At 35.8% G+C, this 25115-nt stretch overlaps 3 protein-coding genes across 3 annotated transcripts; 1 reads left to right on the top strand and 2 right to left on the bottom strand.

Moving 5' to 3' along the window:
- On the top strand, positions 1-4399 carry LOC119781980 (acidic mammalian chitinase-like). Its single transcript, XM_038282645.1, has 12 exons — positions 1-138; positions 278-338; positions 419-448; positions 524-728; positions 923-979; positions 1065-1230; positions 1528-1652; positions 1877-2000; positions 2089-2271; positions 2397-2513; positions 3822-3954; positions 4042-4399. The coding sequence occupies exons 2-12, from the start codon at positions 314-316 to the stop codon at positions 4302-4304; spliced, it is 1428 nt and encodes a 475-aa protein (XP_038138573.1). The 5' UTR covers positions 1-138; positions 278-313; the 3' UTR covers positions 4305-4399.
- Positions 4400-7100: 2701 nt separating this feature from the next.
- Positions 7101-13586, bottom strand: pm20d1.2 (peptidase M20 domain containing 1, tandem duplicate 2). The gene is made up of 13 exons (XM_038282644.1): positions 13315-13586; positions 13133-13219; positions 10923-11158; positions 10722-10808; positions 10505-10638; positions 9402-9521; positions 9208-9283; positions 9066-9127; positions 8899-8977; positions 8749-8820; positions 8507-8672; positions 8339-8438; positions 7101-8080 (listed from the first exon to the last, which is right to left on the bottom strand). The coding sequence occupies exons 1-13, from the start codon at positions 13526-13528 to the stop codon at positions 7951-7953; spliced, it is 1563 nt and encodes a 520-aa protein (XP_038138572.1). The 5' UTR covers positions 13529-13586; the 3' UTR covers positions 7101-7950.
- A 2789-nt stretch (positions 13587-16375) lies between these two features.
- lemd1 (LEM domain containing 1) lies at positions 16376-24619 on the bottom strand. The gene is made up of 9 exons (XM_038282646.1): positions 24487-24619; positions 21761-22135; positions 19703-19808; positions 19428-19580; positions 19278-19336; positions 19065-19124; positions 18816-18971; positions 17257-17330; positions 16376-16981 (listed from the first exon to the last, which is right to left on the bottom strand). The coding sequence occupies exons 2-9, from the start codon at positions 21950-21952 to the stop codon at positions 16792-16794; spliced, it is 990 nt and encodes a 329-aa protein (XP_038138574.1). The 5' UTR covers positions 21953-22135; positions 24487-24619; the 3' UTR covers positions 16376-16791.
- Positions 24620-25115: the final 496 nt, after the last annotated feature.

The following is a 25115-nucleotide window of genomic DNA, read 5'->3' as shown; positions in this document are numbered from 1 at the left end:
GACCAAAGGTTGATTGGCTTATGTTCAACTCAGTAGCAGATAATTCAATAAACTGGGAGTCAGACTTTTCTATCTCCACACATATATAAGGGAGAACGTTTGCAGCAGCCAGACATACAACAAACTACTTGAGAAAAGGTACGCCACATTTATTTCTACTTTAGGATATATATTTTTTTCAGCTGCTGCCTTTAACTGAACAACCTTTAATTTTGACTTCTAAAACATCTAATATAACTTTTTATAGTTTTTACATTAACCTGTTCTATATTTTCAGATCAATCTGGAAAAAAAAGGCTTTATCCAGCAGAACATGGCTCAGCTGACAATTCTTGCTGGTAGGTAATTTATTGTATATCGTAATTTATTGTGTTATTTAAGTTTAAGATAAATAAAGCTGAGTTGTTGTTTTTTTCAGGATTGTCACTTCTGGTGTGTCTTCAAACTGGTATGAATGATTATTTTTGTTATGTAACAATCTCAGAATACAAATTTAGTTCTAATCTCTTTCTTTTTTTTATAGTTTCTTCCACCAAACTGGTGTGCTACTTCACCAACTGGTCCCAATACAGAGTTGGAGTTGGTAAATACACCCCTGAAAACATCGATCCAAACCTCTGCACACACCTCATCTACGCTTTCTCAGTAATCAATCCCTCCAATGAACTATCTACTTTTGAATGGAATGATGATGTTCTCTATAAATCCTTCAATGCCCTGAAGAACAGGTGAGCTAATTATAAACTTTAGTGTTTTGTGTGAAATCACTGATGAGGAAACCTATGTGAAAGTTGTAAGGTTTACATGCACTGTTTTAGAACATAATGTCAGATCATGGTTATATATTCAGATAGAATGCAAGGTTTAATTAACAAATTTAAATGATTTATACACTTTATGTATTTATACATCTCTAAAACAGAAATCCCAAACTGAAAACTCTGTTAGCTGTTGGTGGGTGGAACTTTGGAACAGCTCAGTGAGTAAAAAAAAACTGCAGATGCTTTTCTGCATTTCTTATTTACCTAAATTATATAGCTATGGACATATGTGTTTATTTACAGATTCACCCTCATGACCTCATCTTCAGCCAACCGTCAAGTCTTCATTCAGTCTGCCATCAAATTACTGAGACAGCATGGCTTTGATGGACTGGATCTGGACTGGGAGTACCCTGGATCACGAGGAAGCCCTCCTGAGGACAAGAACAGGTTCACATTGCTCTGCCAGGTTAGAAATATTTCCTCCACTAATCTGTCACCTGCGGATGAATCTGCCACATGTTAATGTCACTGAATATTGAGGGAAAATCATTGATCAGAATTTTGGACAAACTTCCACACCCAAGTGTTTTGCTGTCAGTGTTACCTCCAAGTTCTTACAAATTGGAAAAAAGATTTGATTTTTAAGATTGTGACTCACCTATTAAGGGAAACTTGGGTCAACAGCTGATCTCAAAGCATTTATACTTGATGGTCAAATTTTGGAAGCAGCATAAACACAGAAAATGTCCTTTTTTTTATTTAGGAATTACTTGCTGCCTTTGAAAAGGAAGTAGCTGATACCAACAGGCCAAGATTGCTGCTCACAGCTGCAGTGTCGGCAGGAAAGGGGAATATTGATAAAGGCTATGAGATTGCTGCTGTATCAAAGTAAGTTAATGAGATGTAATGCTACAATATCATATTAATCTGAGTTTAAAACAAACAAAAAAACTGAATTAAACAAAGCAAATTGTTTAGCCAATTATTTAGAATATTAATTCTTAGCAGATAAGAAAAAAATACCATAATGTTTTTTTTTATGAAAAAATACACTGAATGCCATTCACTTTATTTAGCTTCTTATTTTCTTGCAATATTGTTGTATCTAACAGGTATCTAGATTTTATAAGTGTCATGACCTATGATTTCAATGGAGCTTGGGATGCATTCACTGGCCACAACAGCCCACTTTACACCCAATCAGGCCTTCTTGGTGACCAAGTCTACAACAATGTTGTAAGTGAAAAGAAACCCAGGCAAGTTACATGTTTAGTAACAGCATTTGTATCTTCAGTTTTACATGTGATCTTTATTTTCGTCACAGGACTCTGCCATGAAGTACTGGAGAGACCAAGGAGCTCCTTTAGATAAGCTGCTGGTTGGTTTTCCCACATATGGGCGCACATTTCGCTTATCAACAGCAGCTACTGGTGTTGGAGCACCTGCCAGCGGGCCTGGCTCTGCTGGGCCCTACACCAAAGAAGCAGGAATTATGTCTTACTATGAGGTAATAATTCTTATTTTGCATAGGTAACCAAATTACTAATTTAAGCTAAGAAAAAATTAATACTGAAAACCAAAACAACACATCGGATAGTGCCTAAATCTCAGAGTATTGGTTTATAACTACAGGTTTGCGCTTTCCTTAATGGAGCCACCACACACTGGATTGAAGAGCAAAAGGTACCCTATGCAGTCAAAGGCAATGAGTGGGTGGGATTTGACAACAAACAGAGCTTTGAAATCAAGGTAATGTATGAAATCCAAAAACAAATAACAGCTATAATATAAATTTGTCCTTTACAGTGTTTGAGTTTGCCTTTTGAATTAAAACATTATGTACATTTGATATTGATACAGATATTAAACACACGTACGTTTTAGTTATTAAAATTGTCCAGAGGATGGCACTATAGTTACAATATTTCAGATATAACCCCTGACCTGATATGTTTTACCACCTACTGAATAGGTTAGTGATTAAGGTTTTACCCAGAAAAGGTGGATGCAACCTAGGGATCCAGAGACTCAAGTGGCTCCTTGGACTTTACACGATGGCTCTTGATAGCATTTACTAAAAATGAAAAGAAGTCAACAAATAGTTTTAAATGAAAAGTAGATATAACAAATTCAGGTTCTGACAAACTTTTCTCTTAGAGTGATTTCATAAAATTTCCAGCCGGCTGACAGTAAAAATACCTGGAATATCTTTAAGATCTATTTTATGTTTTTCACCTGGCTTAGAAACATTTTGCTTTACTAATAGATAATAGTAAAAAAGGAAATACTCTTACATTTTATTTTATTTTTATTTTTTTTTACCTTATAGTGGAAATAGGATTAACAAAGATGATCTTTAAAGATGTAGATGTCTTTAAATAAACAGGTGTTTCCATTTTTTTTTTAAAGTTTTTATTTGGCTGAACTGAATGGGGAAAATGACTCTTTGGGTTGTGAAGGTTGTTGATCTAGAATAACAATCAGGCCAATCAATCAAGTTTTTCAGAACTCATCAGCCAAACTTTGCAAATACTCTTAACCACTTATGTTTTCTACAATGGTTCACAGCAGATCTTTAGAATTCAGTTTATAGTGCGTGTATTCACCTCCAGGGCACATAATGGCCATTCATCTGAAATTTGTTATTTTTCAATGCCTTTTTAACCACGCAATGCATCTTGCATTCTTTAATCCTTTCAGCCCTACTTAGCCTTTCAGTCTATGGCTGGTAAACCACTTTTGAACCAATTTGCTCTCTATGTCATTTGCTAAATGTGCTTCTTTATATCTATTTTTAGGCTGTGTACAAATTAATTGTGATTTATATTGTACAGAATTCTGTATTATAAATAGACTATACTTACTACCGATACATGTATTAGTGGTTTCTCATCTTTATGCAGATGAGTAACCAGCTTCTATTTCTTGCCTTCGTCTCTTGACCTAAACAACACTGTGACAAGTGATTTTTTTGTCCTGGTGTGTTTCATTTTGATTGTAATTTTGAAAAAAAAAATTATAATCTGTATTTTTAATGGCAACTTTTATATTTTCTAGGCACAATATGTCAAAGATAACAAATATGGGGGAGCATTTGTCTGGTCTCTGGCTCTTGATGATTTTGCTGGACAGAGCTGTGGTCAGGGACCCTATCCCCTCATTGGTTATCTCCGCTCTCTTTTGGACTCGGGTAAACAATATTAGTCAATGTTATTCCCCATAAGGACATAAAATATCCTTTCTTTTACTTTAAAGATGCTTTATTCTCTGTTTTTAGATAACCAAACAAATGCATGGGTAACAACAACACCAAATGTTACCCAAATCCTCCCTTCAACAGCTGCCGGGACGGCCCCTACCACAGCTACCACAAGTGTTGTTTCGGGGAACAATTTCTGTGTTGGAAAGATTGATGGGATTTACACAAATGATGATGACAAAAACACCTTCTATCAGTGTGTCAATGGAAAAACATATACGCAGAGATGCCCTTCTAATCTGGTTTACAGTGAGAAATGCTTATGCTGTGACTGGCCCTAAATATATCATATATCAACGACGCTGTAATGTCAGTTTGTTTTATGAAGACAACGGGATTTTTCCCCTTAAAATAAAATACTTTGATGTGCATGTGATTTGGCCCATTTTTTTGTGAATTTAATGTTGGATTGAAGACCTGCTTATCACTAGCTTTGGTGTTGTAAGTGTAGCTTTATTTACAAATAAAAGCAGTTAGTGTATTTTTTTCAGATCAGAAAAGACCCAGGATGTATCAGCTGCATTTTCACTGTTATTAAATTATTTGGACAATCTGTAGATATACTTAGAAATGTTTTTAAAGAACAAAGATTTTCTTGATCAAACAGAGTCAGTTATGGAGGTTTGGGCAGTTCATAAAGAAACCTTATCAAGGCTAATGTGTTGATCTCTTTTAAAAGATGGATGGGAACTACAATAGAAATCTTCAACAAGTCACTGGAGCAATGTAACATGCTCTCCTATAAAAGCTCCACCTTCACACATTAAATGACTACAGACCATTAACCTTCGTAGTCCTGACTGAATGTAACATTTCTTAATTTTGTGGCCCCTTTCCTTGAGATGAAGGTGGATTCCTGAATCCAAACAGTGCCATATACTTAGCTTGTGTTAATGCTTGTTTTTAGACCACCAAAAAGAAATTTTTTGAGAGGAGTCAAAGAGGCCATTTACATCAAATATCCCTAACCAAGGGGGAGGACTTAGATTTCTCTTGTCCTTTGCATAAAGCACATCACTAAAATTCCAAAACATTCCAAAGAAATGTCAGGGAAACTGAAACCTCTGGTTATGTGATTAGTATCCAAACCTTGAGAGACTGTCAGCAACATTACAAGGGATAAGCAGCACAGTAATTTGCATGTAAACTTAACCCAGCAGCTTAGAACATGGCTATTTCTTCTTGGCTATTGCTTGAACTGGTCAAAATAAAAATAAAAATTTCATCAGAAAGGTTGTTTTCCATTATTTCTACATGGAAGCCAAAATACAGTCATAACAATAAACATATATACAACCCAATAAAACTTTTCTACAGACAATTTTTTTCATATCTTAGTTTTGCTTGAGAAAGCATCCGTTTCATCCTAATTTAGTCTAAAACAGCATCCTTATAGCCTATAAGCACTGGAGAAAACAAGTTTATTTTAATTTTCTACCTTAAATAAGATTAACTTTATTACTCATCACATTTCCTGAGATGCAGATGTGTCTGACAATCTGGCAACAGTTCATACATAAGACACAGAATTGAAAGGTGCCTTTATTATTTATTGAATTTATACAGTAGAAGACAATTTGCTAAGCCCATAACAAGGTCTTATAGGAATTTTAAGTTACTCACCAGCTAATTCAATTAGCTTTAAGTGCTAATTGTATTAAAATTTAGGTATAAAAGCAGGGTGGGTTTGTGCAAAAGTATTCATTCCACCTTAAATGTTTCACATTTTGTTACATTGCAACAATAAACCTGAAATAATTCTATTACGATTTCGTGTCATACACAAATGCTATTTACAAATGGAAACCTGAAAGCAGTCACATGCCTTTGTTCATAGCCCTGTTAATGTTTTTTTTTTCTCAAATAAGATAAAAACATCTGTGAACAAATAGTATAACAAGACCAAGGAAGACAAAGGGGAAAGATGAGGTGATACAGTCAGTGAGAAACTGTTGCACCCGAGACACAAAAAAGAGCCATCACACATCTGTCCCAGCTGCTCCTGGACTTATCAATTTTAAGTGCCCCAACAGGTCTAATAACTTCAATTCAGTTTATGTATATAAGGGCGATTCACAATATGACATCTCAAGGCGATTTACAGAGACAGCTCAATCAGATCATACAGTGAGATTTGTTCAAAGTTTTCTAAAGACAACCAGCTGATTGCATCAACATATAGACATGAAAGCAATCCCTCACACAAAGCATGCTTGTAGCAACAGTGGAGAGAAAAAAAAAATTCCCTTTGAACAGGAAGAAACCTCCAGCAGAACCAGGCTCAGTGTGAGTGGCCATCCGCCGAGGCCGACTGGGGTTCAAGGAGTCAGAAGCAGACATACAGAAAGAAGCAAACTGGCAGTTTTTTTTACTCTGCCAGACAATAAAATTTTATTAATAGCCAGTTTTAAAGTATTTTATATGTCTTAGGTACATATAAGCTTTTTCTTTACTGTAGCACTGAATTTAACATCCCACATAATATCCACAATTGCCTAGTTACCTTGAATGTTTAACCTAAGATGACCATTAAAAAACCAAATGTGACTATCAGAAGGGATATTTACATCTGATGGTTTACAATTACATTTTGTAGTTTGACTAGCGGTGCAGAATTTACCCCCCACCTTGGTTTATCCTGATAAATGTGGAGGTTTTGTGCAATTATGGATTTGACCAAAATACATGCAAAGACTTTAAAGTCCCTTTTTCAGCACAATCTTACCATATTCTGATTTTAAGAGGATATGATAAAACCCATAACAAATGGCTAAGCTCTACAAGATTATGGATTTGTCATAAACATTATTAACTAAAACATACAAATTTTACACTCAGTTTTCAGAGTCTGCAAATAAAGAAAATACTATGTGTCTAAAAAAGTGCAGCAACTTAGAATTATGAGATAAGTGCTTTGGTTCCATCATGAGCTCAAAGGTCCACATACCATCATTATCTGTTTTATGTGGATGTTGCAATAGTGTCCTTAATCTGATAAAACAGCTTATCTGCGTTTAAAGCTATCAAGATGTTTTCACAATTGTTTGAATTTTCAAGGCATCCATAAAACCATGATGAGCCAATTCTAACTGATCTTTATTTCTAAGGAGTCCATAAACAATGATTTTTTTTTCTGCATAACAACACAGCAAACTGGTAATGATAAACGTACAAAAACGTGATCAAGTATAATATGTGGTTTTAACATGGGTCATGAACAGAACATTTCCAAATACCAAACTTTTTTGAGGGGAACTAAAGCATGTAGTGAATCTTTCAAAGAAAGTATCATGGTAGAAAAAATAAAATAAAAACAATCATAATATGTATTTTAAGGCATTAGCATCATTATACAATATCTGACAAATACTCCACAGAAAGCAAATAAACCTACTTTTGCAAACTCAAATTGTATTTTATTGATACATTGGGAAATTTCTCTTTAAACAAAAACAAAATAACAAGAAAATCTGCTCATAATTAGAAATTAAATAAACTTATAACATAAGCATAGTAATAGATAGTGCAATCTCAGTTCATTCCAGAGTAAATCAATACATAACTCAATGAATAGTTCTTTCAGTGGATTGTACAAGTCTTTGGTCAAAGTAAAGCAGCGTAACATTATGTAATTTATAAGTAATGCTCTCACATTTTTTTTTTATTTAAAATTAGTTCACAGCAGCAATGTCATCTGTTTGATCAAACTCCTCCAAAAACAAAAGATCATAAACCTTTCTTTTTTAAATTGAACTACAAGTTCATCCAAGAGCCCATTTAAAACACCTCAATTCAACTGACTCGACCAACAGAAATGCAATTATTTATTTTTTCAATCTTCAAGTCAACCCAGTAATGTTCATGTAAAATTATTTTTGCATCATTTGTAAACTCAGGATATAATAAAGCATTCAGCTAAATAGCTGCTTAGAGTTCATGAACAGAGCTGTGTGGATCAGGAAGCTTCTTAATGTCACAGTTTTGAATCAGATTAAAATAAAACACAATGAGCTCCTCATAGTTCTTTTTGGAAATTCTTTCGTTTATCCCATGAAACCTGAAAAGTAAAGATAAGAGAAAACAGGTTTGTTAATTAGAAAATTCCTTGTTATAAGATCCACTGTCTATTATTTCTGTATAAATGCTTTGTGTCATTAAAACTGAAGAAGTAAAGGAAAAAATATCCGTACAGTGTTTGATCAGTAAGGATCTAAACCCCCCTCACATTTATAAATAATGTTTTTAATATAAAAAAAATGAGTTTATGCCAAAGGTTCCTTTTTGTTCTAAGGATCGGATCATTTTAAGTTCTTACCTTTGAACGTCACCTGGTTTAAACCAAACTGGAGCAAAGCGATAAATATCACTGCTCAGGTCTTTGAAATGTCGACTGTCTGTGTTTCCAACACAAATACCTGAAAATCAAACAGTTAGTTTAGATATAAGTGCCTTTACTATGAAACTACATTGATCTGAGATTTACCTGGAGCAACTGTAAGTTTGGGAAACATGTCCAAAACTGTTTTCTTTATGATCTGAAAGCCAAAGGATTGCTCATCAGAAGAGCTAATGGGGAGTGGGTCAAATCCATCAATAAGCTCTACTTTCACTCGTTGGTCCCCAACTGTATCCTGGATAAAGTCTAAGACCTGGAAAAGGCAGAACACAGTCTGTTCAACAGATCTTTACATACATAAGAAAGAACAGCAACATTTCTCTCCTTACCTCTTGTAGTGAATGTGCAGAGTGGATTCGTAGATTTACAGTAGCCTCTGCTAGCGAAGGAATGATGTTGGACTAAAAGAACCCAGAATATTTTCATTTGAGATTGAAAAAAAAAAAGTGAATTAATCAATTTAAAAAGAAGTTGCATACCTTAGTTCCTGCATTAAACATTGTCACGGCTGTGGTAGTCCTTACAAAAGCATTAGTGTCTGGCTTCATTTCCAGTACTCTGCAATACAAAGCACATCAATAAAAGAGCAGAAGCAGCAGACTGCCACCTGATCCACTTTACACCACAGCTTAAATATTGTTATTACCTGCCAAGGAGTGGGGAAAAGAGCCATAAGTTTGACATTATGAACTTCAGAGGAAGACCAAACTGAGAGAGAAAAATTAGAAATGGTTAAGAATGTGGAGACATCAGAAAACCTTGAGTTAGCAAGCATTGATTCCTCTTGCCTTGTGGGCCAGATGTTCAAAGGTATCACGTTCTGGACCATAACCAAATAACCTCGGCATAGGGTTGTCTTCAAGTCTGCAGAAATTATAAAACCAAAATTTAAACTATATAAATAGTTTCATACCAGAGAAACCTCTAAAATGATCAAAGAATTTTCCAAAGCAATAAAAAGCTGAAGAATAAGATGTCACACCTTTTGACAGCTGCAGCTAAGATCCCAATGCTGGACTCCCTGGGAGGCATCGAGGAGTGACCAGGTGCCATAGACACACTAAGCTTCACATTGGCTGAGCCCTTTTCACTTACCCCAATTCTGTTTAAATAAAAACACTGATGGTGAGCAGTTGATATACACTCATCAAACCTTCATAGGTCTGAAAAAAAATTAAATGATGGTAAAGAAGTTAGAGAAATTTGCTCTACACATATATGTGTGTGTGTGTGTGTGTGTGTAAGGGTTAGGACTTCTTCTTAATTTTGAGAAATCAATAAAAAAAAGTTTTGTTCCATTAAAAATGTTGCGTTTTCATACAAACAGAGGACGCCCAAGCCTGTTTTAATTTACAAAATCTATGTGCAAGAAAGAATGATTTCTCTTTCTGTTTTATTAAGCATAACGGGGTATCAGCGACCCGTTGGTTGGTTTCATGTCAAATCTCTCTCTGCCTTCCTCAGCTCAGCCCTCAGTTTCTACCCCTCCCCTCACTGTTTGGCAAAGTTAGCAAACTCTGTAACTGACCGGAGTCCAAGTCACATCATGTCTCATGTTCACAAAAAAATCATTACCGGGGCAGAGAGACTGAGCGTAGTGAAATAGTTAAATCTTTATTAAAAGGTATATGAATTCTCATTGGGTTTTGATCTGGGTTGGGAATGGCTAAAATGTTTCTATTTATTTATTTTGTTATATATTTGAACAAATTTGATATTTTACTTTCTTTATAATCTAGTTGACCATTTATTTTTATTGTTCTGCATTTTGTTTATATTTGTCATCTGGTCTAAATTATTCAGTTTTGTACTTTAAATCACTATCTTTTTTTGTACAGCACTTCAGTGAACTTTAATAGTCTTACAGTGCGTGAGTCTGTCTTCACCCATAAATAACAGTCTTTAAAATAGTATTTAAAAAAAACATTCATAGTAACGCACATATTTACCAAGATGAGTAGGTACATTTTCCCTACACCCAAAAGACAGAGATTAATTTGTCATTTTTTTACCATCGCCTCTATGAGGCTTAGCAAATGCGACCACCTTAGTATCATGCTCAAACTGAGTGTGGGGATTTCTCACAGAGCTACAGGTCCATCAAGTCCACTGATTACTCCATCAAGTACAGCCAGGCCTTCATCCAGGACAAATGACAGCTTCACACCACGATCCTTCATCAAACGTACAATGTTCATTGCCCCATTGAAACCACTGATCTGCAAATGACAAACCAAAGAGCCCAGCTGAATTTTTATTTTATTTTTTGTGAACAACAGCAGTTTAAAGGGCAGAAAAATACCTCTTCATCATGTCCCAAACCAATGTAAAATCCCCTACGTGGAGCATAGCCTCTAAGCAGCAGGTACTCCAATGCTTGAAGTATTCCCTGAGGAAACATAAAAATGAAAAACAACACAATGAACCTGGTCTGCAGATATATAAAAACTATGCAACTTAGTTCTAGAATATTCTAACAATACATCAGCACTTGTTCTCCTACCATTACAGCGCACTTATCATCTATGGTCCCTCTTGCATAGATGAAGCCATCCATCTCTTGGGCAGAAAAGGGAGGCGCCTCCCAGCCGTCTGACTCTCTGGCAGGTACTACATCAATGTGGGCCAGCAGCAGGTATGGCACCAAGTCAGGCTGAGATCCCTGCACCTGAAACAGGTGGCTGTAATCTGCCACCAGCTCATGATGAACCAGGCTTGAGGAGAAAACGGTGGGGAAGGCTGACAAAGAAAAAATATAACATGACAAACACAGTCTCACTATGTTACCTAAAAACAATCCATTTAAAAAAATTGTAAAATCTTAAAAAAGTTTAATTGTTGCATTATTTTGTTAAAAAAACATTAAACTGGTCTTGAAAACTAAAACGGTTTATCAGAAAATAAACATGATATCAAATAAGACCAATAAGCAAAGAATGTTTAATATAGAAACACCAGCTAACTAAAAGGTATAGCTAAATACAGTATGAAACTAATTGACAATATGAATATATTTAGGGTCGGGTCTCCTTTGCTTGAGTTTCTAGATCAATGCCATGTAGCAGAGAGATGATGAGCTTGTAGACCATCAAATTATGCTAAAAATTATCTCGAGAGTTTTCACTTACAATAAAATCAAAAAGTATTAGATGGGGTGAGATGAAGTGAGAGGAAAAAATAAATGAGGGTTCTAAAACACTGAGATTAATTCCTGAAAATTAATGAATAAATCATCTTTCAACTGTTTAATATTCTAGTCTATAATAACAAAGAACAAACTTTATAATTTGGTTCAGGACGGAAATGTTTCTATTAAAAAAGCAATTAGTTAGTCGAAACGATTGATAGTGGTCAAGTAGAATGTAACCCCAGTTTAATAGCTTTATTCATTAAGGAAATATAATCTGAATAAAGAATGAGCTAAAGTGTGTATGGAATGAAACAATGATCTGGCACCACATTGTGACCACTCCCATTATTATCCGATTATCTCTTCATTGTAATACCCATTGGGCGAATCTGCTTGAGGAAAAGTGAACATCATGCTTTAAAAGTTGTATGAAGAAGGAAAAACTGGAGAATAAGGATTTGCATTAGTTTGAGAAGGCAGAACTTTAACGATTTGCAGACTGGGTCAGAGCATCTGAAAAAGTGCAGCATTTGTGGTGGAGTTCCAGTTCTGGACAGGACATCATCTTTCCAAAGCGGTCAATTAACCGAACATTAAGGAGAGTCATAGAATGCCAAAACTCTTCTAAACATATGCTCTCATCCAACCAATCAGCAAACAAAGGGACCATGTTTGCTGAGGAGGAGTTGCTGCAAATTAAAGACCCTAAAGGAATTTAACTAGAATAATTGGAAAACCTTTTTCTTTTTTTCTTTTTTTTTTGGGGGGGGGGGGGATTAACTTGAAGATGAGTCTTAACCTGAGAGTAAAGCTGCAATTAATTAATCTGTTGATTATTTTTTTCAATTAATTGATCAATAATCGGAAAGCCAAAGTTTCCTTAAAGGGATAGTTTGGGATTTTTGACATGAATCTGTATGGCATCCCCATCACCAGTGTCATGCAATCACACTGACTTACCCCTGGCAGCGTCCTGTGAGCAGAGTTCTCGTCCAGCTTTGGTCAAGCCGAAAGTAGTCCGGCAGGTTTGCTAGACCCAGCGAAATAAAACGTTTCTCTTCCCAAAACATTATGTGTTCAAAAGAGTGATATTTTTGCATCCCAAAAACATTGTAGTGGAAAAAGTCACACGTCGTTATCACTTGGTCCTATAATTTTGGAATTATAGCTTGATTTCAGAATGTAAACTGAACAAATCACATAAGCTGAATATATATATTTTGGGGTTAATTATAAAGTAGAAAGCCAAATTAAACCATACACTTTTAAAATGTTGCTATTAGCTTTATTATCAGGATGAAGCCAAGCAGACAGTTTTAATATTTCCCTTCTGTACAAATATATCCACTGACTTATATTTGAAATGATTATACGACATTAAGTTCTGAGCAAATCGATGAAGCTAATGATTATCAGTTAGCTCTTGCTAGCAGCTAACAATAAGGTTAGCAGCAATGTAGGTGTATCAGTTACACGCTCGTTTACTAGCATGTATAGGAATGTACCATCCTGGTTTCTTTGAGGAAACCTTTAGAAAAAGAGGGTAAAGGCGTGATGTTTGAGGGGGACACCTGTTGTCGTACCTTTGCGGAGGAAGGTGACAAACTGACGCAGAGCTGTGGTGTTGCTCTCCTTCTCAGAGAATGACACTGTGGGGATCCTCAGCGCCTCTGAACGACAAAACAAACACACCATGATCTAGCAACACCCCACACCTGTTTCTGTGGACTAGACCAATCTTCAAAGCTTAACGGACCCACACTACCTTTAAATTTGGCTAGAAGCTCCTCTCTCTGATGTTGATCAATCACCAGGGAGATATTGTTCGACTTTTCCCAGCGTGCGAGTTGAAGTCCGACATTTACGTCCAGAGACAGAGTCCGGATTGTTGCCGAAGTGAATAACAGCAATACTGTGATAAAGAAAGTGAAAACAATTATCTTTAAAAACTTCCACGCTTGGATCTTTGAGTCTGCCATTGTTGTGTCCGTTGTGACAGCAGAAGTTGCAGAGTGAAGTCAGCACAGATGACACCCTGCAGTGTGAAGAAGAGACACCTACTGGCGAACAGCTTTAGCTCCATTTTGTGTGTGTCAATTTAAATTCAGCCATAAAAGTTTTAGGCATTTTGTTATTTGCTGTATAGAATTTAAATATTTTGTTTATGCATGGATTGCTACGGAAGGAGATTAGGGCCGCTGAAAAAAATGTAAAAAGTTAACCAATCTTTACATGTTATTTCAGTATTATATGAGAAAAAAGTTTAAATTCTGACTAATATAGAATTCTGACTTTAATCTCAGAATTCTGACTTTTTTCTCACAGTTCTGACTTTAATCTCAGAAATCTAACTTTTTCCTCACAATTCTGACTTTGATCTAAGAAGTTTGACTTTTTTCTCACAGTTCTGACTTTAATCTTTTTTCTCAGAATTGTGACTTTTATCTCAGAATTCTGACTTTTTTTCCTCAAAATTCTGACTTTTTTCTCACAATTCTGACTTTTTTTTCTCAGAATTCTAAATGAATTCTGCAGCTAACAAACATGTCAGCATCAAGCCGTAGCCATGTCTGTTTTAGAGACTAAACTAGCTCTCTTGTTTTAATCACCTTCTTATCTTCCATTAATAAAATATCATCACCGGGGACCCCTCAGGCACGTAAAAAGTCACCTGATTCCCTCATTTTCCACCAATGTGTGTCACTGGCCCTCTCAAACAACTCACATATTTTGTCAGTGAAGCTGAGTGCTCCCACATCTCTTCCTTCATTGTGCCCATCTACATTAAGATAAGAAATTCTGAGATTAAATTCAGAATTCTGAGATTAAAGTCAGAATGACCTTTTCCCCATATTAAACTGAAATATTTTAAAATCAGTTAACTTTTTTTTTCAGTGGCTCTACTTCTATCTTCTGTAGATTTCTCAGGAGAGCAATGGGTAACACTGCTTGCTGCCTTGCATCAAGAAGGTCCTGGGATTGATTCCTGCTCTGGGGTCTTTCTGCATGGAGTTTGCATGTTCTCCCTGAGCATGTGTGGGTTCTCTCTGGGTACTCCGACTTCCTCCAACAGTCCAAAAAAATGTTAGGTTAATTTACTTCTCTAAATTCTCCTTAGATGTGAGTGTGTGAATGGTTGTCTGTCTATGTGTTGCCCTGCGATAGACTGGTGACCTGTTCAGGGTGTACCCGCCTCTTGCCTGTAGACAGCTGGAGATAGGCTCCAGTAACCCCAGCTGGGATAAGCGTAACAGAAAATGAATGGATATTTCACATACTATTATGCCTCCCAATGACCAATGATAAAAAAAATTCTAAAGCAAAAAATTTTTTATTGAATAGAATATATCAGTTTTCGATTCAGTTTATTTAAATGGCGACAATTCACAACACGTCATCTCAAGAAACTTTTAAGAGACAACTAAATTAGGTTAAGACTTTTTGATAAAAGTTTCCTAAGGATAACCAGCTGATTGCATTGAGACCATGATTTTGCGGCAGGTATTCACTTGCATTTTGTAGTTGACTGCAGCAATCCTTCACATCAAGCATGTATGCAGCGACAGCAGAAATGCAAAACTCCCTTTTAGAAGGAAGAAACATCCAGCAGAACCAGGCTGGATGTGAGCAGCCTTATGGCAAGGCCAACAGGAGCGTTAGAGGAGTTAGAAGCAGAAACACAAAAGGAACATATGCACTATAGAAAATGGGATGGTAAATTAACCCCATAGATGACTCTATCTAGGAGAGAAATCGATAAGCAGATGAGCTCTGAGCTGGCATTAATGTAAAATGGGTGAAAGAAAGCGTATATAGTTGCAGTATGAGCAGAACCCATAGCTGTGTCTATGAGAGAGCCAAGACTAAGCACTGCAAAAAGGCTCAACTGGGGGTTTGACCTGTGACTAAGACCAAGGTTTCTGACACTGAGCAACACATTTCTCTATAGAATCCCTTGATAGTCTATAGATTTGCTGGAACCCTGTAGAGATTCAGACACCTTGTGCCAGATGAATTATAGCATAAGAGAACCTCCTCCATGTTTCACAGAAGGGACAGTGTTCAGTGTTCTGTTGATAGGCTTAATTTCTCCCATCAACGAACATAGAGCTGATGTGCCTTGACAATAAGTTTCATTTTTGTCACATTTGACATTCTTGAAGAAGCTCTTCGGCTTGTCAGCATGTAGCTTTGCAAATTCCAGTCTGACCTTTTCATGATTTGTTTTCAAGATTTATATCCTCCTTGGTAATCTCCCATTACTTTGCTAAAACAATGAGGAATAGTGTGATCTGTCAATCGATGTTCCTTGAGCTTGAAGTTCACCTTATAATCTCTTCAGAAGTTTCTCTGGGGTCTTTTGCTGCTTCATTTTATCTGATATTTTTCATAAATTTAACTGTTGATTTTCAGTTTGATTTGCATAGTCAAAATTAAATACATATATAGCAGCATGAAGAAACAAATGTCAACATGTATAGATGTAGGGCACAAAGAATCAGTGAAATGTTTAATTGCATTTTTAAATACATATTTATCTCCCCTCCATAGGTATTTGCATACGTTTACAAAAAAGGAGCTAAATGACATATAGACAGTGAATCAAAAGGGGTTGGGGGGCTTCAAATGTATAACATGCATAGTGCGCTCAACTTTTCTATGAATCCACTTTATTGCCCTTGACCTCATCAGTTATACATACAAATAATACATTTTGCAGAAATGCACAAAAAGGAAATACTACTTAAGAGTGAAGTTCCAAAACATTTGTTGATTTTATGATTAAAAATATTTCTCTTCATTTTAATTTCTTAAAATCAGATAAAAACATTAAGCAGAACAGTCTTTATTTAAACATCAAATATAAAAACATACAAGTATTACAATACAAATTCAAGGCATAAAGAATTACATCAAAGTTTGCAATTTAAATAACATTTTTCAAATAGGACTAAACGTACCTTTTTTCAAACAGTGTTGCCAATTAGCTAAATGGTCAATATTAGGGTCAAACAAGATAAAATACAAAAAGAGTTGCAGTGGACTGGCAGATTCTTAATACCAACAGACATGTCTTGGCCTGCTCACATATATGTGTCAACAAACATTGGTGAATGAAACAGTTAAAGATCTAGAGAGACAAACCGTTTGCTCCATGTCTCAACCAGAAGGTGAAATTCCTCTTTTCTACCAGAAGACAGGTTTAAACACTCCAGCAAGGCCAAAAAAAAGCCATGCTGTCCTAAACATTAATAGAAATGAAGTAAAGGATATACAAAACAATAAAGAAGACCAAAATCTGGACAGAGATGGGTACAAGACGTCTCTCCACCTCTCGTCTTTCCAAGGTTGTAGGACTGACCGGCGTGTCGGGGTATCCATACAGGATGGGCCGCTGTGCCGCACCCTTGATGGGTCTTCGTGGAGTGACACTGAAATATACAAAAACATTAGCAAACAATCCAAAAATATAACTCAAATGCATTGCAGCTAAAGAGGGATTTTGGAGATAGTTAACATTCTAGCAAGACCAGGATGTGCTCCCTTGTACAATAAGGAACTGGATGAGCGCTGTAAGAGCTCTACAAGAATCCCTAAAGTTGGCCATTGTTGTCAAATCCCAGATCAAGCCTTTAGAAAATGGGTTATGAACAATTTTAAAGATTCTCCAACTCTGACAGTTTTAAATTTAGGTTGCGACACTTACTAGATCCCAGTGGGTGTGGTCTTTGCTTCTGGGATGAGGTCCTTTAAAATATTTTTTACTGGTTCCTGAAGATGCTAGAAAAGAAGGGGGGGAAAATACTATTATTTTTGAAAGGACACACTTGCTTGTACTGTGTGTGCCAGAAAAGCCATTTCACCAGGATATTGAGGAAAAGAAAAGAGGAGTGAGTTAAGTTAGGGAAATCTCAAAGGGTGTTGAACCACCTAAACTGTCAAAGCCAAAGGGAGGGAAAGAAGTGCCTGAAAGTTTTAAACAAAACCCTTCGATGGCTGTGTTGTATCTAGGTCATCCACTGTAATATTAAGTAAAAATCCAATGCACTTAAAGACACCAAATCTACCAGATGTTTAAAGTTTTCCTTAGGTGCAATATTTTACTTTCAGGTAGGGGTTAAGGTTCCCCTCTGAACATAAAAACCCTAAACATAAAGTTGAACTTTAATTTCTAGCTGTGCTAAACTGGCAGAAATGCATCCCTAAAGTATCATAAAGCAGGGAAAGGGGATTCTTCAAAGTTCTGCTGAATATAAATTGGGTCAAACTTACTATGTCCTCAATTTTCTTATCCACAATCCTGCTCTACTTTAGGCTGATTTTAAAACTGAATCCCAAGAACATCTTTTGATCCATTCTACATTTTAACCCATATTTTAATGACATTTTTTTTTTATTTAGGAGCCTGAATTTTTTTGCCTTGTCTCATTACTTGCATAACAACCCCTAAGCATTATAAAAATATCTAAACTTTCTAATTTGTTAGAACTGATGGGGTTTTGAATAGCTTAAACAGCAGATCACATTAAAGACAGAAAATGTGCAACATTGAAAACATAAGTGATTTGAATTAAGTCAAAGGGGATGTATATGCCTTGATTTTTTTTACACCAGTAGAGTCTCTAGGAGTGTTGTTCAGTTTCTGTTCCATGCTTATATCCTTTTCTTCAACCTCCTTGTCCAGCTATAGAAAAGGAAATATAGGAACATGACTCACTAGACTTTTGTTGTCTCAATTTGACTCTTTAAGTGCTCTTCTGAAAACACTTCCACCAGCACCAAAGTGAAACTTGAAGTGTGACTGAGCAATCTGCTCACTACTGACCCTGTTGGAGTGTGACCAATGTTCCAGGTTACTGCTGTGGCTCAGCTCCTTGTCGGAGCAAGCAGAGGGTGAGATCCGACTCTCCACCTGTTTTTTTTGTTTTTTTTATGGTTTATGGGCATCCAGTGAGAGTGAATATTGATTAAATACATACATACATAATAAACGGTAAATATATAAAATCTTTTTTTTTTTTTTACAAGGTATAAAACAACTTCCCTTTTCGACCATTTGAGTGATGCTGAAAGCCTTTGGAGAAAATGATGAGCAACCATTTGACACCATTGACTGTGATCCAGAGGGAACCTGTAAGGCTTTATATTAGCATTTTACAATCAAGTATGGATTATTATGCCCTTATACTACTTCAAAATCAATGTTATTTACCATAAAATAAAAACAGAATGTTTGAAGAAATGTAAAAGTTGACACCAGCCTACCCCTGATCTTAATCCTGCATGGTTGGTTTTTAAGGATACTTTGTTAATTCCTGCTGGAATCTGTGAGCGATGAGCTTGAGTCCACTCTGATGATTTTAATGCACTCCCTAAATTCCTCTTGGAATGATAGGCAGTGTTTTCCTGAGGACAAGGCCGCTAGGACCATGCAAAGATTTAACAGCTATTAACATTGCTTAGCGCATGGGGTTTGACAGGATATTGTTCAAAAAAGAAAAAAGTTTAAATTACCAGCTTTGATGATAAGAAAAAGCACTGTGAATAAGGATAGTCACGCCTCTGCACATTTTTCTGTAAAGATACATTTATATTTTTTCAAACCATGTTCCCAAATTGCAAATTGAAGCAATTTGGGATATTTTGAGCCTTAGAAAAAGCTGTTTCAAGTATTGGGTGGGTAAAGGAAAAAGTAAACACATTGACCAGCAGTTTGTTGTTTCTCACCTCATTGCACTGTTTTTGGTTCAGCTCCAGTGCTTCATTAATTCTTTCTTTCTCTTCCTCTGAACCGGTGCAAGCAACAAAACAATAGGATAATTATTGTGTTAAATGAACCATAAATGTCTAGATCAAGTTAAATAATTCTGGTCCCACCTGATTCCTTCTCGTCTTCCAAGTCCCCATTTTCTTCACCTTCCTCATCACTGTCTGAGTACAGCACCGCAGTCTCTGCTTCATTTAATCCCTCGTTCCCATCAGATTGCAGTAGTTTCCTTAGCTTCTTTTCATATACGGCCCTTGTCGAGGCTGAGATTCAGGAATATGATTTGAAATAAATGAATTTCTCTGACTGCACTAAAACCACTAAACAGAATTAGCACTGACGTGAATATTTTGAGTGCAACGGATATTGTTAAAAGCAATCTCACCTACAATAGGCCCTGCTTTAACTCCATATTTAAGTAGCAAGTCCTTGAGATCCTTATCTGATAATGCTGTTGGGTCAGGAATCTTTGTATCAACTCGATCCCCACCCTTTAAAAGCATAAGAAAACAAAACAGATCTTTGAAGCAAAAAAAAAACGGCTAAAAAAAGCATGAAAAAGAAGTATTTTGAACCATTGTTGAGATCTTAAACAACAGTAATATGTATAGCTCTATAAAAATGACATATTTTAACAAAGGAAAATGTGGAAATGACAGGAAGAAGTAATGGTAACAAAATGAATACATCAGTGAGTAGTAATGCTCTCAACTATTAATGATATTAATATTTAGAAAAGCCAATATATTGATTTTTAAGGCATTATCATGTATCATTTGTGAACACAAAAGATGCAGATAAAAATCCAACCAAAAAAATTAAAGTGTGGGGTAGAGCCACCCTAATGGTCAAAGTCATTTAGCTACATATATTTTTCAAAGTTCATTGAACTTCAGTTAATCTTCTATTTTTCATATTCACTCAAAAATGTTAAATTTTTATTAAGATAAAATGCATTTCTTTTTTGTTATTTTACTTCAAGTGCACATCCCCAAGTACCAATGACCAAAGTGTAATAAAAAAAAAAAAAAATATATATATATATATATATATTATATATATATATATATATATATATATATATATATATATATATATATATATATATATATATATATATATATATATATAAATAAATAAACTGGGCTTCAAGAAAAGTTGTGTCACATGCAGACTTGTATTATAAAACAAATTAGTCAGTCTATTGTTCTGTATATTTCTAAAACACCTGACATAAATACACGTAACAAATTAAAAACTTCATAATCCTCTGAAGGTTGTGATTATCCTTTGTCCGGTCCAGCCTTTTCTTTTCACTTAATTTTCTGTTTAAATACTGGGATGTTGCCTTCTGAAAAGTAGCTGGCTTGCTTGGACTCGCAGTGAATCAAGGGATATCCAAGGCTATGTAGGATAATAAGGCGGACCCATCCTTCAAAATGGGCACCAAATAAAAGGCTGCATTTCTCGGCTGCATAACGAGGAGTCTTCCAATCCAAACACCCGCTATGACGTATTTGGCCAAATAATCTGGCCTTCGGAGGACACATCCCCTGAATTCAAACTCAGCAAGAGTCTGAATTGGAATCCACATACATCTTATTGAAACAAATTTCTTCTTTCTGCAGCTAATAAGGGGAACCAGGGGCCAATGGGGGCCAGTACCCCTGTGCTGAAGACATAATACTGAAAGAAATTCTAATGATGATATGCACTGGAACAGACATGGTTACTTATAAGTCCTTTGGATCAATTTCTTTTTTTTTTTTTTTACTAATTATTTAAAAGCAATAAGGTGATAGCTTCAGTGGTATTGAGATAGGATCCCAGTTTTCCTCTGCTAAATGTTTTTTTTTTTTTTTTATAAATAAAAAAAGAATAGTCAAATTTTTACAGCTCAATTTCTCAGCTCTTGAGTTCTAATTCAGATTTTATAGAAAACTTAATTTGTTTAACTTAACGTCAAAAATAGGTAAAATTCCTAAATTATGAATCTAAATTGACCTAATAAGACATAGAATTTTACTTAAACCTAAATTAATAGAAATCTCTTGAATCCCTTGCCCTGTTTTTTATTTCATGCTTTTCTGTGGCCCCCATTAAAACACTCTTGCCCCCTCATGGCCCCCTGGTACATTTGGTCTAGAACCTCCACTGAGGGGAACCCTTGTTGTTGGCAAGTAACCGAGAGTGACAGGTGCTGATGTCTGTGGAGACATGGGCTAAGTACAGAGACGCATGTAAATCTATGCCATGTCTTTACAGCTAGAGAAAATGGAAGTCTGGAACCCCTCCCTCACAATACTCTAGTCTGTCCTTGCCGACAGTAGTTTTATAGACCATTATGTTTGTGTTGTTTAATTTTCCCTTTTTTATTGTGCAAACTTGTGAAAAATAATCCATAAATTATTGTAAAAAATAATCTCTAAATGTATCGACTCACTGGCGCATAAAGCACTTGATCCTCTTCATCGCTGGAGAAGCCCGCAGCGTTTCCCTGATCCACGTGTTCCAGGTGCAGCTTCAGGTAAACCTCTTTCTTGCTCCCTGCAGGCGGCAGCTCCACATTGTGGCTGACTAAATCTGACCTCAGACGAGACTTGGACAGATGAGCAGTGTCCTCTACACGCGACATTTCACAGGAGCAACGAGAGGAATAAAGAACTAAACGTTTTGTTTGTCTTAGTTTAATCTTTGAAGCTGTAGGTGCACAGGCTGCCCGGTCTGAGAGCCTGATTCACGGATCGGGAACAGCTGCGGCTTGGGGCTTGATTGACAGCAAGCAGACTTATAGGCATATGGGCAAAGGAGGCAGCGGCTATAATTGTTCATTTAGGCGTACACGAAACAAAACAGAAAAAAAACAATAATGCATGGCAAAAAAACAACTTAAAATTGAAATTATGAATACACCAGGCGCTGAGCTAGATGGAGGGCCAGGGGTGGCCATGGCCACCCTTAGACAATCATTGGCCACCCCTACCAATTTTTTTCTCTTAATTAGAATATTCAAAACAGTTTAATTTTATATACATTAACAATTACTTGACAACAAAGGCTACGTTCAAACTGCAGGCCTTGATGCTCAATTTGGATTTTTTTTTTTGTGAAATCCGATTATTTTTGCATTGCCGTTTATATTTTCAAATGAATGCGACTTGTATGTGATCTCCTGTGTGAACTGCAGTCATACAACGCAAGTGTCCCGCATGCGCAGTAGAGAACGCAATGATGTCACAGGCCAGCGTGCTCTTTTTTTCTGTTAGTAAACATGGATGGTAGTGCCGGTGCGCATCTAGTGGTCTTTTCCAACCATAAAAACACAGTCTTTTCAATAAGGTTAAACATTAATACTGCTGTCCGCATCATCGTCTGCCATGCTTGTTGTTTTTCTTGCTGCTTCTGCATAGCAAGACGCATAATAGTGACATTTGTTGGGTATTAATGACGTTCAGACACGGGTCGCATTTGAAAAGATCAGATTCGTATTGGATTCAGGACCACTTAGCCAAGTGGCCTGGGTTGCATTGGAAAAAAAATCGGATCTGTGTTGTTCAGACTGCCATGAACAGATCAGATCCAGGTTGCATATGGGCAAAAAAATCGGATTTGGTCACTTCAGGCTGCAGTGTGAACGTAGCCAAAAACACTGTGGTTAATTATACACATCAATGTACCAACATTAGAGATGATTAGTACAGAATTCATCCTCTTTCAGAACTAGATTTTGTGTTATATGCCGTAAAGAGAAAATGATGTTTCTCTGCAAGTCATCTAAGAGGCTTCAGTGAAATCATAGATACTGTGAATAACTCTTTTATTAAAAACCTATTAAATTCATAATTTAATAGGTTTTTAACCTATTAAATAACATGTTATTAGAAGACAGATAAAATGGTTATGAAGTGCTGCACCTTCACTCCCCTTCTAGGTCACTCAGATCTACCAAACAGCTGTTTATGGAGTTGTCAAGGACACAGTGATACTCAGAGGGACAAGGCATTGCAGCTGGCAAATTACAGAACAGTTTGCATAAAATAACCATCTTAGATATGGTCTGAAGGCCCTCCATTATGTTGTCTTTGGCTTTGGACCCAGTTTAAGTTGTGAATTTGATCTGGATTTTTTTTCATGTCTATGTCATATTTTCCTCCAGCTAATTTTATATTATTGTCAACTTAAGGCATTTTTTTCTACTTTTAATCAGTTTATATTCAATTTTTTTTTCATTTCATTCTCTATGTTCAGCATTTTGTTCAGTGCTTGCTTTTTTAAAATTTATTAATAAAGGTGGCTTGTCTGATAGAACCAGTAATGGGGGGAAAAAAATCTAAACAGCAAAAAAACTAAATCAAGTTTAAAACAAATGTTGGTTAGTAAACATCATCATATAACAATACACCAAACATCTGTCCTCTTCATCTTCCCAACCATTTTTTAAAGCAGTTGATGTCTTTTTGAAGGGAAACATAATGAGGAATAATTAACAATCAAAACAATAGGAGGACTTATTACACTGGAAAAACGATCTAGAAATAAGTTAATTTCTTAAATGAAGTGTACTTGATTTGAGCAGGTAAATGAGATAGTTTGCCAATGGAATGAAAATTTTTACTCTTAAAATAAGATAATTAGATATCATGCACATGAAATAAGACAATGCAATTCTTATTTTAAATGTAAATGGTCTTGTTCCGTTGGCAAAATGTCTCTTTTACATCCTCAATTCAAGAACAAATGCACTTATTTTAAGAAAAAATGACTTATCTAGATATTGATCTTTTCCAGTGTAGGATCTAAGCCGCTTAGTTGTTTGTCTGAAAAGAGGAAAAAATAATTGAATAATATTAATATTAATCTTTTTACTAAGATCTCTAAACCACCACCCTGAATTCAGTAGTTGAGTTGTAATTCAAGAGATGCAGCAGGTCTCCTAACATCCTGTGAGTCATTCCTTTTCCTGAGATGCATCTGTAATCTATGGTTGGTTTTATTTACTAATGGAAATTCCCCCTCTCAAATACGAATACTATCATGAAATATAACAGAGTTCTCTGTACTCAGGCAAAGGCAGATACCCCAAAATTTAAAAGACATGCTGTGGTAGTGGAGCTGCAATTTGGAATTCCTCAAACTGTGTTACAATCGAAGAAACATCATTATTAATACCTTGAGCTTCCGGGTTGGACCAAGGCCTTCCTTATTCTTTCAATCGCATTTATTTCTGATATGTGCTGATCCATTTTTACCGAAGCTGTATCTCTGTCCTGATTACATGAACAGCGTGAGCTGGGTCCTTTATTTCAATGCAAAAAGATGAAAAACAGAACATAGAAGTTGTGTGAAATTATCTGAAAAGTGAGCTGTAATATAATGAACCACATAATGTCAATTTCTTCACCATAAGCGCAAAAGCAGGCAATTAACTAAACAAATCATTGTAAAAATCAGCAATCAAGATGCAGCGTGTGTTTTGGAGCGGGTCTCTGCTACCTGTTAGTTGTTTATTGACAGCTAAATAAGGAAAAGTAGCTGTTAGGCTGTAATTAAAATGGAAATGTGAGTGGTGCATAAACAAAGTGTTTCTGCTCAAACAAAATAGACAGAACCAAATTAAACACTATCTGGCAGCAGTCTTGTTATATTAAAAAAAAGAAATTAATCTAGAACATAGTTAATAGAACTTTCTTGAAAAATTCAGACGAAACAGAAAATATAGTGAAACAGAATAGCTCTCTTGATTTGTTGCTTGATTTACTCCCCCACTTAAAGCTATGTTTAAACCCAAATTGTTTTTT

Source organism: Cyprinodon tularosa, unplaced genomic scaffold (assembly GCF_016077235.1).
Source record: "Cyprinodon tularosa strain WSP-4 unplaced genomic scaffold, ASM1607723v1 ctg187, whole genome shotgun sequence".
Taxonomy (NCBI): Eukaryota; Metazoa; Chordata; class Actinopteri; order Cyprinodontiformes; family Cyprinodontidae; genus Cyprinodon; species Cyprinodon tularosa.
The sequence above is the reverse complement of the archived record's forward strand: the minus strand, read 5'-3'. Positions and strand labels throughout refer to the sequence as shown.